This window comes from Camelus ferus, chromosome 11 (genome assembly GCF_009834535.1).
Source record: "Camelus ferus isolate YT-003-E chromosome 11, BCGSAC_Cfer_1.0, whole genome shotgun sequence".
NCBI classification, from domain to species: Eukaryota; Metazoa; Chordata; class Mammalia; order Artiodactyla; family Camelidae; genus Camelus; species Camelus ferus.
In genome coordinates this window covers 65,147,588-65,161,545 of record NC_045706.1, presented here as the reverse complement: position 1 = coordinate 65,161,545, position 13,958 = coordinate 65,147,588, and the positions used below count along the sequence as shown (strand labels likewise).

The 13,958-nt window shown below is 41.9% G+C and overlaps 1 protein-coding gene across 6 annotated transcripts in view; it reads right to left on the bottom strand.

The window, feature by feature from the left end:
- Nucleotides 1–4,533: 4,533 nt before the first annotated feature.
- Nucleotides 4,534–13,958, bottom strand: part of ZNF37A (zinc finger protein 37A) — a 48,870-nt gene continuing 39,445 nt past the window's right edge. For all 6 annotated transcript variants that reach the window (XM_032491791.1, XM_032491790.1, XM_032491792.1 and 3 more), the window contains one exon: nt 4,534–10,775. In XM_032491791.1, coding sequence (XP_032347682.1) covers nt 9,310–10,775 — 1,466 coding nt within the window. In that variant the 3' untranslated portion in view covers nt 4,534–9,309. The remainder of the gene's footprint in view (nt 10,776–13,958) is intronic.

The window sequence follows — 13,958 nt, the reverse complement described above, 5'->3', positions numbered from 1 at the left end:
CCAGGCAGAAGGTCTCCTGAAGGGAATGAATGGGGAATCCTATGATGGGATTGATGGCTTAGCTCGTCAGGACCACGGTACCAAGTGACACGGAGAATGGACCAGAACAGGTGAGGAGGGAAGCTGGGTGCCTCCCTGGGAGGCTGGCACAGGAACAGACAGGAGAGAGCGAGTGTGAATGAGGCTGGGCCCAGGCTCTGTGTTTGGGGAGATGGGGAAAGAGTCAGAGGGGGCTGATGGAGAAGAGGTGACAGGATCTGGTGATAAGAAGCCCAGGAGCAGAGGGAGAGGATCCCTGGGTTCCTGGCTGAGGAGCCTGGGCGGATGGCGCTGCCGTTCCCCACACACAACACAGAGAGAGAGCAGGTTGAGGGAAGGGTGATGGCTTTCCTTTTGGACATGATGCTAAAAGTGTCTGTAGGCCTCTGACTCTGAGTCCACCTGCCTCGCGTCACTGGGAACTTAGAGAAATGCAATTTTTCAGGCCCTACCCCAGACCTCCTAGATCAGGAACCCTGTGGGTGGGTGGGGCCAGCAATCTGGGTCTTAATAAAACTTCCATCCCTCCCAGGAAAGGTGTGCTGGTCAGTGTTAACAACTCATTCCTGGGGAGGGAGGAGTCCTGGTTTTAGTATCTGCCCATTCAGTGGTGGGAACCATCCCACCACGGCTGAGTTCTAGCCACTCATCTGACTTCACACAGAGTTGAGAAGAGACACAGCAATTGTCACCCTCTGGCAGCATGGTAGCTCCAGGTGGTTGTGATGTGAACCTGGGGCCCCAGAACCACTGCTGGAGGCCAAGTGCATGAACTTGTCTACTAGGAAGGCAGATGTGTGGGCGTAAAGCTCGAGAGGGAGGACCTGGGGTGCAGAAAGTGTTTGGGAGACATCAGTGGAGATACGAGCTCTGACCAGGTCAACACAGGGGCACAAACATCAGTAATGAGCCTTGCTTCCTGCCCCGAAGGAGTGTGCTGTCACTTAGAACCAACCACTGCGGAGAGAATGGCAGAGGTGCAGAGGGGGTGAGCCCCTCAACCTGGGAAGTTTCCTGGAGGAGGTGGTAGGACCTGGGTTTTCAAACACAGGAAGGACATTAGGTAGGTAGAGAAGACGGAGGCCAGTGTCCCAGGCAGAAGGGAAGGCAGAGGGGAGAAAAGAACTAACAACGTCCAGGGGCTGCATGTGGCGGAGCACGCTGATGGGAGGGGTTAGCAATGTCATGACAGTAGGGGAGGCCAGGGAAATCAGGTTCAGGTGGGAACTGGGCTCAGAGCAAAGGAATTAAACTTTATTTTCAAACCTATGAGGAATTGGTAAAGAATTGAAAGGAGTGGGGGCCTATGATCAAAACTGAAAGGTCATGCTACCTCCTTAATCATCATGCTCTATTTGCTATGAAATTTCTTCTGCTTCTCAAACACATCAAGCTATTTGTCACTTTCAGCCTCTTTGTGTGCACTTCTTTCTGCCTGGGACCCTCACACTTGCTCACCTCTGGGTTGACTTCGACAAGGTACTGCCCAAGTGTCACCGCCTCTGAGGGGCCCTCTGGGGCCATGATGTGAGTTAGAACAGGCCCCCTCAGTTCTCTCCGTCACAGGGCCTCCTCCAGTTCCTTGTGAGAGATGGCACAACCACCAACTACAAGGATCTTAGTGGTTTCTGTGGCTGAGTTTAAAATGTGTGCATTTCAACTACAATGTCAAAAGGAAAACTCAACTTGATTTCCCGCAAATGAAAAAAAATTTTTTTAATGTATTTAATGGCATTGAACTTTGCTCTCAAGGCCCTATTCTGATGTTCTCCCAGCTCAGGATACTTGGTCTAATTTAGTAGGCATTTTTCAGAATCATTTAAACATTCTCTGTCCAGTTTAGAGTTTGACTTCAGTTTTAACAAAAACCCTCAGTTACTCAGGGTGTCTTCATATTCCTCTTCCCTTGTCTTCTTTTCCAATGGGCCCCTGGGCAGAGGGAAAGCTCGCACACCACAGCCCTTGGAAGGGGGACTGCAGAGGGGAGAGGCCTGATGCGATGTTTCCGGATGCCAGCCTGTAACCTCTGACAGCCTCAGCTGCAGTGAGGAGGGGCAGGGCTTCCAAAATTAAACACAGAATTACCAATTGATCTAGCAATTCCACTTGTAGAACTAAATTTCCAAAAGAATCGTAACCAGGGTCCATGTTCACAAAAGCATTATTCTCAACAGCCTAACGGGGGCAAACAGCACGTGCCCATCCGCAAATGAATGGGGGAATCAAGTGTGGTGAATTCATAGAGGAATATTATCCCACCTTAGGGTTAGCAGGGGGTAATGTGGGTGCGAAGGTATAAACTGGGTATTTGAAATTTGCTCCTCTTGGGGAGTGACGGAAATGTTAGCTACCTTGATTGTGGTGGTGGTTTCATTGCTTTATACAACTATCAAAATTCATCAAATTATACATCTGAAATAAGTGTCATTTACTGTTCAGGAATCTACCACAATAAAGGTGTTTTAAAAAGATCAATGTAATGACAATGCAAAAAGGAAAAATAGGAATTAAGTTCTGATACCTCCTACAACATGGATGAATCTTGAAGACGTTATGCTAAGCAAAGTATGCCAGACTTTGGAAAGGAAAAATATTGCAAGATTCTGTTGCTGGTGGATGTAACCGGTGTTCTAGGTGCTTGTCCTGTCCCAGAAAGAATTCAGAGACAAGACACAGGGGTTAAAAAAGTCAAGTGAGAATTTATTAAAGAATGGATAGTACACTCCCGGGGGAGAGCGGGCAGCCTCAGGTGAGGGGCTGCCCTGAGTTTCTTCGGCAAGTTGTTTACATAGGGTGTAAAAAATAAATGGGTTGTATATTAGGGAGGGAAGGATCTGGGGTATATTCCCTGATTTTTATCCCAACTCCACCTTCCCAAAGGGATGAGGGATTTTTGTCCTTATTTAGCCTGGGTGGGAAGTGTCATGGTGTTGGCCAGTGGTGAGTTCTTCTAATCTGCAAGTCTAGTTTTATTGAAATGAGGGCATAATGTGCAAAAGGTTACATTTGGACACTGGAAATTCCTGCCTTTCCCCACCTTTCTTTGTTGCTTATCACCCCCAAAGCTGTGACCACTTATCAGCCCAGAGGTTCCTGCTTTTCTTTCTTTGCCCAGGGACCCCTGGTGCTTATATGATGTATGGTTTCCTGCATTTGGCCTGTGGCCCTCCTTTCTGCCCAAATCTGCCATTTGTTCTGTGTCTTTCTCTGCTCTTATCTAGCTATGTGCCTGCTTTAACATCACTGCAGGACTTCTCACCAGCCTGAGCATCAACAGGGAAGGAGCAGGTGGCTAAACCCCCAGGACTCCCAGCCAGGCCTGTGAGCACTGTGCTGGAGAGGGTGGCACAGTCCTTGCCCCATGCTCAGGGTGGGGGTTGGGAGGGGCTTCTGGTGCTTTTTACACCCAAGTATTCTCCAGAGCAGTGTTTTTCCCCACAGCCCTGTTCAGGGCATGAGTTTGGGGCCACACACAGGTCGGGATGGGAGGTGAGGGGCTGACAGCTTGGTAGTGGTGCTCAAGAAGGGCTGGTCACCCCACCATCTACATTCCACAGTGGGGCCAGGGCAGGCTCTGGGTGCATCTTAATAAACTGTAACAGGCAGCAGCTCCTAACCTGTGTCCATCGTTGCCCCGACCCACAGGCGAGCCACACCCAGGCAGGCCCTGTGTAGCCGGGACTCCCCCACCCCACTGATATGTGCCTGGTGCCCAGAGCGGGGTTCCTGGATGCGGGCGGGCCTGGGTGAGTTGCCCTTGTCTGGCCAGATGGGGGATCTTGTGCCTGCAGATTTTAGCTGGAAAACCTCAATGAGATGAGCTCCAAGCAGTGGCAGAGAAGAGCCTTGAGCCTCCCTGACCCACCCCCACTTCTGTGGCCTCCTCACCCAGCCTCAAGGCCTCCCCCTCCCCCAGGGATGTCCTCACCAAAAGGAGTTCAGCTCCATCTTTCCTGTTACCTTTTTGTTCCTGGGAACTTTGCCTATTAAGTGTGACTCTCATGGATTTTGCCAATAAAGTAGGCTGTCAGGAACGAAGCTGTTGTCACAGGGCCCAGAATTAGAGAAATGGTTAAACTGCACCAAACCACTTCAAAGAAAGGGGTGGGACTTCCAGAGGACAAGACTGACGGGGAGTGTGAGGGCTGTGGGTCTAGGGATTCAGGTTGGGGGTTGGGGTCTGGGAGAAAACAGCATTTGCTCCCTTCATGTGTCTGTGTCACACTCTGGTAATTCTCACAATATTTCATACTTTTCATTACTGTTTCACTTGTTACAATTTGTGATCAGTGATCCTTGATGTTACCATTACAAAAAGACTGCAAGTTGCTGAAGGCTCATATATGATAGTTAGCATTTTTTAGAAATAGAGTATTTTTTTTTATTAAGGCAAGTACACTTTTGTTTTTCTGATGTAACACTATGGCACACTTTATAGACTATGGTGTAAATATAACTGTTACATGACTGGAAAACCAAAAAACTTGTGACTCATTTTACTGTGGTATTTACTTTATTGCAGTGGTCCAAAACCAAGCCCACGGTGAAGCCCACAGTGACTCTGAGGTGCGCCTGTAACAGTCTTGTTGTTTAGCCCTCTAAGTCCTGTAGACTGACTTTGCCATTTTCAGATTGACGTAGCTGTTGGTGGTCACTGAATCTGCATATACTATTTACATTCAGACTTGCTAATTTCCAACAACAAAACCAGCTGTTGGATGGTGATTAGGGGAGCACTGAATCAACCAATCTGGGAAGAAACCAGACTTCAAAGTCATCAAAAGTCCTTTTTGTCTTTTAACTTCTCAATTTTGTGATGCAGTTTTTAAATTTCTTTCTTTTTCTTTTTTTTTTTTTAAGTTTTTAGATTTCTGGTACTGTTTTAGGCCTGTTATAAATTTAACAGCAATGTAACACAGTATTTAAAATGCACATATTTGAATTGTACAACGTGATACAATTTAACAGATAGAAATGTGTAACCATCACAATATAGTGAACCTACCCATCACCTCCAAGGATCACTGCCCTTTATTGCCTGACATCCAGTGACTTGAAAATAATTATTTTTGTTTCATTTTACCCAATTTTGTCAGGCAGGAGGGTAAGTCTGGCCCATGTTACCCGATCCAAAAAGGATATACAATTGTCCTGGTATCAATTTTTCTATTTGTTGGTTATACACAAAAATATGATTTTTATATGGTCAGTTTGCTAAATTCACTTATTTCTAATAACTCCATAGATTCTTTTTTTTTTTTTTTTTACTTTTTGATGAATACAATGATATCACCGGGAAATGAGTTTTACTTCCACCTTAACAGTTTTTACACCCTTTTTTTTTTTTTTTTTTAATCTTTTTGGCCTTACTGACCTGACCAAGAGCTTTCAGTCCAATGTTGAATACAAATGGTGGTAACAAGCCTTCTTGTCTCATTATTAGTATCAGGAAGAAACAGTTCAGTATTTATCTGCTTAGTATGGTTTTTATTTGCTAGTTTTGTTTTTAATGAAATTTCCTTTCATTCCTAGTTTAGTTTTTTTTTTTTTTTTGAATCATGGAGGTATGTAAAGTATTTCTAAATGTTTTCTGTCTACTGAGATTCTAACGTGGCTTCACTTGTCTTTTTCTACTAATGTGTAAGGCTACATCAATTAACTTAAATGTTCACACATTTACTTTGAAATGACTTCAGACTTTAAGTCACAGGCAGTGTACAAAAAACTCTGATTTCCCCAACCGTGCACTGCATTTCCTCCATGTCCCTCACACACTTGCTTGCACTCCTACCTCTACACTCACACACATTCCTCTTTCTCTAAAGTATTTGAAAACAACCTGCAGACATGAGACTCTATTTCCCCTAAATACTGGTGTATTTCCCCCAAACAAAAACACTCACCTACTGAACCAAGTCAGGAAATAGACGCTATCATTCAACCCATACACTCTGAATTATGCCAAATGTTCTATTTTTCCTTTTTGTTTTCTTGTCAAGTATCTTCAGCCTCCTTCAATCTGGACGTCTTTTCCTTTTATGTCCTTGCCACTTTAAACACAGGCTTTCCATTCTGTGAAAGAACCTTTCAAGTGGGTTCATCTAATGTTTCCTCATGAGCACACTCTGGCCACGCGTCCTCAGCAGGAACACAGCACTAGTGACGCTGGGTCTTCTCAGTGCATCTCATCAGGGGGTACCACACACTGACGTGCTCTGCCGCTGGTGAAGTGAACTTTGATCATCTGATAATGCTGGTGTCTGCCAGGTTTATCATAAAATCACAATTTTCACCTTTGTAGTTGTTTAGTATTTTGTGGGGAAATATTTGGAGATTATGCCAACATCCTGTCCATCAAACCTCTACCCACAAACTCTAGCCTGCGTTGTCAACAACGTACTGAATCAACCACCAGTATGACGGTTACACTGTGTTTTTCTATTGCCATTGTTCCTCCTACATTTATTAGCTGGCATTGTATAAAGCTTTCCTTTGTTTATGGATTCAAGTATTTATATCAGTACAAATTAATGGATTCCTATTCTGTCTCTTGCATTATGATGCTGTTCATTTGTTTTGTTCAAATTGTCTCAAACTTGGCCAGTGGAAGCTGTACAAGATGGTTCTTTTGTCCTTTTAACACATCTCCGTAATTCTTTGACATTTTATTTTCTAATAGTTAAGATGATTCAGGATCATCTTGTATTTCTCCCCATCTCTGACTTTCAATAAGCCATCACTTCAGGGACCTGGTCTTTATTGGTGGGAGGATAGTATTTAAAATTAACCACCTGGCACCTGGTGTGCTCAACCCTATGGGGGTGTCACTGTGTTTAGGCCCTCTCAGCACCCAGATCCAAAACACACACCCACAAGCACTACTCAATTTGTGTACTTAAAATATGAATTACATTCCAACACCTTAGGTTGTTTTCTAGCTTTCCCCTTCTGTATTTACAGATACCGTCTCCAACAGTGAGAAACCTGGCTCTCACCAGCCTCAGTACATTTACTTATCTGCCCAGTGTTACCAGCACCTCAGCCCTGCTGATCATGTCTTCCATCTGCCCTCAGCACTTCTAATGCAAGGGGGCACATCACCTCCACACCTTTCTCATCCCCATGTCAGGGCTGTTCTGACTCCCACTCTAGGACAGGAAAGCAGAAGAGAAATGTACAAATTGCAAGGGAGAAGGTAGAGTCTGAGAGGAAGGGGAATAGAAGGCCAAACCAATTGAATCTTAAATATTAAATCCATCCTTTGATTCCTCTAATTAACATCATTTAGTCAAGACAGGTTATCCATTGATATGTCTGATTTTTTTTAAATTATTTGTAAGATAGTGGAATATAACTTTACTTTCCTGAAATATCTTACAGGCTTTGGTATCAATGTTGTACTAGCCTCATAAAATGAACAGGAAAACCCCCCTCATCCTTTCTCTGGAAGAGCTTATAAAAGCTTGGTATTATTTCTTTAAGTATTTGGAATAACTGGAGTGAAGTCATCTGTTCCTGTGAGTTTTCTTTCTGGGAGATATTTTAAATATGAGTCAGGAATTGTTTGCAGATTTGGTAAAGTACAGTCTACCTCTGCTATGACCCTGCGCTGTCACTGAGAGCATGCTGTGCTCACCAAGGGCCCAGCCTGCTGGCAGTTCCTGAATTCTATTCACTCTTCCCTCAGTAATGGAAGAAAAAATAATTATGTTTTTCAGCTTAGGTTTTCAGATTCCTGCCCTGTGTCAGTCTTCTGAAAATCCTGAGAAACTGGCCGTGTGTTTGAAGTCTCCTATGTTTCAAAAATTTTCACTCCAGCCTTGACTGCCAGAGTTCTGCTGGGCTCTGGTTTCTGGTCTCCCTGCACCCTACATCTCCCCTCCCCTGCCACCAAGTCATAACCCTCTGCCTGAGCCAAGCTGAATATTCAGGCTCCTCCCTGTAGCCAGAACTGGCAAGTGCTCCCGGGTAAAACAGTTACATTTCCCCATTTACTGTCTTTCACACCCCTCCTGGATTTTATGATACCAGCCCTCTTTGCTTTCCAACAACAGGTTGTATTTAAATACACTTTCTGTGAACTGCCTTTCTAGTTGTCCTTAGTGAGAGCACTGGTCTGCTGAAAGCTACTGTAGCCTACTGAGTAGCAGGATCTATTTGTGCTTTTTAAAGCTCCGTACTTGACAATGTGTATGTTTGTATGTGAATTTTTGCTTTTAAAAGATCATTGTATCACATGTGAGAAGTGGTAAGTATGTGGGGAAATAAAGTTGGGTGCAATAAGTCACTCACAGCAGGATGACAGCTGGCCAAACTGGTAAGACACTGGCAGGGCAGACACCACCTACGTTCTAAACTCACCCACTTCTGCTACAGCTAGTAAGTTGCATTCAAGGCAACCTACCTTGCCCCTTCAATCCACCACTTCAGGACAAGCCACTCAAAATTAGTATGCCCCAGAATTATTTTAAAAATCCTGCTGGCAGGCTCCTGTCCTATGTATGTCACCAAGACCAGGATCTCTCTCTCCACCTGGACATCAGAAAGTCTTCTTGTTGGTGGGTCCCCTGCAAAAACCTTTCCTTGTTTTGCATATGCCTGAGCAATAAATCTTTGAATTGTTTACAACCGCTGGCTCCAGGTCTCATCTAAAACCTTAAATTGAAAGGAACAGCACACCGGGCAATGGGCCAGATTGTATTTTAACAAGGCAAAGTACTAAAATCAAAACCACATTGCCTACATTGCTAGACACTGCAATTGAACACCTCTGATGTATGATAAACTTAAGTTTAACTTAAAGCTTCCATTCACTTAAAAGTATTTTTCTAGTAACTACTATCTGATATCCACTGAGATGCAACTTCAAGTATTTCACACAAGCGCAATAAAATACCACCTCATAGTAAATGTTCTGCTATAATTTCCTATAGCTTGTGCATTTCCTCCAGCTTGTGAGTAAAGGCTTCTCTACAAATGCTAATAGAGGTTTCTACCCTATTTGATTTCTCTGATGTTTAGTAAGGTGTGGCTTTGGGCAAAAGGTGCCCTGTATTCATTCAACAATAGGTTTTTCTCCACTCTGAGCTTTCTCGTATACTGTATGGTTCAAATTCCAGTAGAAAATTTTCCAATGTCCAGAATATCTTCATGTGATTTTCTCCCCTCTAGAAGTTCTCTGCTCTGTATTGTGAGAACTGATTTTAGATCAAAGGTGTTCTCAAAATCATTACATTAATAGATTTTCCTCTCTGCTTTGTGTTCTTTGTTCTATAAACTCTGGACTTCAACAGAGTGATTTCCCTCATTTATTATATTTATAGAGTTTCTCCTCAAATGTGTTCTCTGATGTACAGTGAGTTTTGACTTCACATAGAATGATTTTCCACAAACATTACATTCATAGGGTTTCTCCCCTGTGTGTATTCTATGATGTGCAATGAGTTTGGACTTCACACAAAATGATTTTCCACATTCATTACATTCGTAGGGTTTCTGTCTTATGTGAGTTCTCTCATGAACAATTAGGGCTGACTTCTGACGAAAGTTTTTCCCACATTCATTACATCCAAAAGGCTTCTCTCCTGTGTGTCTCCTCTGATGTTCTGTGAAACCTGAGAAGTAGCAGAAAAATTTTCCACATTCAACACATTCATAGGGCTTCTCACCTGTGTGAGTTCTCAAATGTTTAGTGAGAGTTGACTTCTCAGAGAAGGATTTTCCACATGCGTTACATTCATAAGGCTTTTCCCCTGTGTGAGTTCTCTGATGTTTAATGAGGTCTGATTTTCGGAGAAAGGCTTTCCCACATTCACAGCACTCATAGGGCTTCTCCCCTGTGTGTGTTTTCTGATGTACAGTAAGGACTGACTTAAATGAGAAGGATTTCCCACACTCACGGCATTCATATGGTTTCTCTCCTGTGTGTGTCCTGTGATGCTGGGTGAGAGTTGACTTTTCACTGAAGGATTTCCCACATTCCTGACATTCGTAAGGTTTCTCCCCTGTATGAATTCTCTGATGTTTAATGAGGTCTGAATTCTTGTAGAAAGTCTTCCCACATTCTTGACATTCACAGGATTTGTCCCCCGTATGGGTTCTCTGATGTCTTGTGTGGGCTGACTTCTGGTTGAAGGTTTTTCCACATTCATGACATTCATAAGGTTTTTCTCTTGTGTGTATGCTCTGTTGTAAACCAAAGATTAGCTTTTCACTGAAAAAGTTTCCATATTCACTATATTCAATTATATTGTCAATTGAGTGGGTTCTCTGAATTTGAACGAGGTTTGACTTCTGGTTCAAAGGGTGAACACTGTGTTCAAAGAGAATGGATTCCTCAAAGAAATTTTCTCCACATTTATTAAATTCATAGTGATTATCTTCTGGATGTGTTCTTTGATGAGCAATGAGAGATGACATATCACAGAAGTTTTTACCACATTCAGTATATTCACAGGTGTTCTGTCCTGTGTAAGGTTTCTCATGTATAATGAAGAGTGAATTTTCATGGAAAGCTTTCCTACATTCATTGTATTCAAAAGGTTGCTCCAAAACTTGAATTTTCTGATGCTGAACAGAGTCTTCATTAAGAAAGAGGCCATTCCCATTTTTATTACATTCATAAGGTTTCTCTTCAGAATGAGTTCTTTCATGTTTGTCACCATGGAGCCATTTTCTACCTTTGTTAAACTCATCAAACTTGTTTCTTGAATAGTTTTTACTGCTATTAATTAATTCTGAAATATAAAGAGAGTGACATGAATGATTAGCTGACAAGGATATTTAGAGGAAACAGCATTAGATCTGGGGGAGTTCATCAGTTTAGGTCATGATCTCTCATGCCTAGAATATGACAACAGTGTCTACACATCCAGTCACATCTTCTCTCCTAGTCTACCTAGCAGTAATGAATCAATGCTCTAAAAGCTCTAATTCACAAAGGAACAGTACTAAAAACCCAAGCTTTAATTGTTTCTACTTCTGGCTCATGAGGAATAAAAATATGCAAACAAGAGCAAAATCAAAGAGTAGACAAACCATTCTTGCCACAGGATCGGACTGCACAGCTCTACCTCAGTTGTGGTATTTTCCCTTTATTTCATCAGCACTGGTCAGCAGTGAACCTCTCCTGACCATCAAACCCCGTTTCAATGCTTTCTGGCTTTTGCCCAAACAAATCTCACCTGATTTAGTATCAGTATTCAATCCTGCTTTCATATACATGTTTCAACATCTCTATATACCATGAAAACAAAACCTTAAGGGATAAAATTCTAAACCTGGTTCCAGAAATTTCATTTACCTTTAAGATTTTTGGTTATGCAGGACTGTTTTTACTCCTCTGCTATCTACAATACTCTACTTCCTTGAGTTCAATATCCTAAGAACTGATAATATATATTTTTTTAAACATATCACTGAGACAAACATATCATTATATCTGGATTCAGATCAGAATCACACCATCATTTTACAAATCTAGAATAAATATATTTTTTCCAGGTAAGCCCAGCTGTTTGTCCCCCGTAAATTGCTCTTTCTCATCCACTGTCACCCACTCTTAGCTGTTCCTCTGGTCCTGCCTCCTCTATGCGTTCCAGACCAGCCACCTTCAGATGTACAGACATATGGAACTCTCTGGTTCTGGTATGTTGGGCAAACAGGATGTGTTGAGTTACAGTTGTTTTACTGGTTGTAGGTTGAAGGGGAGAGACAAAATGAATATCTCACACTGCTATGATGCTGACATCACTCAAAGGGGTAATTTTTAAGAACAGCTTTGTGTTATTTTGTGGCTACTACATCAGAATATATGGTAAAAATCAATTTGGCATAAGTCCTAGAGATGGTCATCCCAATCAGGGAAAGAAGTGTTTGTGGTGAAACCTTAGTGTCCGTATCCAGACTCTTACACTACTGGAGATAGAACAATCCCCCATGATGGATAATTTTTGCTTATGGGGACTTTAGAAGGCTTAGAAATGATTTTTACACGAGGGAAGGCAGTATACAAAGAAGACAGCATAACCAGGGCAGTCTTGAGATGGAGATACACTTTAGAAGATGCCTTTTGGAAAAGTAATGCTGTTTGCTAATGAGCAAATGAGTTAAAATGAGCTAATGAGTTACAATCTGATGTCTGACCCATCAGAGGCTGATAATGGGTCTCTAGGCTGTTGCACCTTCAGTGTTTCAACTTGGGATCTACAACTGACAACATGAAAAAGACTTTTAAAAAGAAAACCCTGCAAGTAAAGCCTTGCTGGCCAGCAAAATAATCATCTAATGCCTGGAGTCACAGAGGTCTTCCCTAACTGCCTTCTCTGCTCTGGCCTTAAGCTTTGCCAATCTGAAAGCAGGTGTGGTCATCCTGCTCAATGGTAGAACTCTGACAATGTTGAAAAACATCCCTGTGGTGCTATAAGCTAGGGAAATACTATGGATCCTGGAAAAACTGTCTGCATCCCTTGTTACCACGTGAAAGGCTTGTTCTAATGGCCTGTACAACCAAAATTACAGAGGCTGCCTGAACTCTTAGTTTGTGATTCCTGTGGAAGACACAAGGTAGTGGGGAGGGCCACCCATTTCTGGAAGAGTATCCAATCTGGATTTAACCCCTTCTAGAGGATATCTCACCACTATTGACTTTTCAACATTGAGGAAGAATTAGTCTGATTCTATTTTCCTCACTTCTTTCTCGGCACGCATACCTCAGCAAGGCAGTCTTATTAAATACTGCTGTCTTCAGAACTGGATGGTCTCTGGACTACTACCTGGGTATGATGAGGCCAAAAAAGGTGTGTGTTGGGAGGGGGCAGTATATAGACATGTTTTGAAATTTTTGAAAATTCAAGATCTCATCCTGACCCTGATGACATCCTTGGTATAAAGCTGGAAACAATGCTTTTTTTTTCCTCCCTGAAGAAATTTATTTACATACCAAAAGGTTAGAGAGAACTCAGGATCCTCCAAGAGAACAAAGGTTTTTATCTCTCCTTTGAAAAGAGGAGGGGGATGAGCTACCTCTCTCTCTTCTATAGAAACATGGCCAGATTCATTTTGTCAGTGTTCTTCACCTGCAACATTAACTTTGCATGCATGTGTAGGACACTTGGCTTCTGTCTCGTTGCACCAAGAGTAACATATTAAGGTATGTCGGAACCACAGTTATTACTTGGCTTTAAGTAAATAATAATTCATCTGTACTGTTCCAGAAACTACATGTATTGTATTTATGATAATATTAACAAAGATAAATATTAAAAACTTAACAATATGAAACTTTAAATCTCCACAAAGAGGTAAATTCAGACCCAAATGGTTTCATTGGTAAAATCTTCCAAACATTAAAAGAAATACCAGAATCTTACATAAAATCATTGATAGAATCGAAAAATATGAAACAATGCTCAACTCAACTTATAAAAATGAAAATAATACCGTCTTCAACCCCAAACCTGGAAAGATTACAACAAGGAAAATTACAGGATAACATCTCTATGGACACACACAGAACAATCAAAGTCAGTAATCATAAAACCAATACATTATGGGCAAAGATGATGTATTTCAGAAATATCAGATTGGCTTAACATTTGAAAATTAATTAAGACTATTCACCATAATCACAAAATAAATAAGGAAAGCCATATGATTATCTCAATACATGCAAAAAAAGCATTTGGGAAAATTCAATATTCATTCATAATTTTAAAAAAAAAGTCTTAGCAAACAAGGAATGGAAGAAAACTTCCTCAAAAAATAAAGGGCATTTACAGAAATCCTTCAGTTAACATTAAAATTAATGGCAACATACTGAGTGGTTTCTTCCTCAGGTCAGACACAAGACCAAGATGTTCACTCTCACTACTTCTATACAACACTTTCCTGGTGTTCCTAGCCAGTACAGAAGGCAAGGA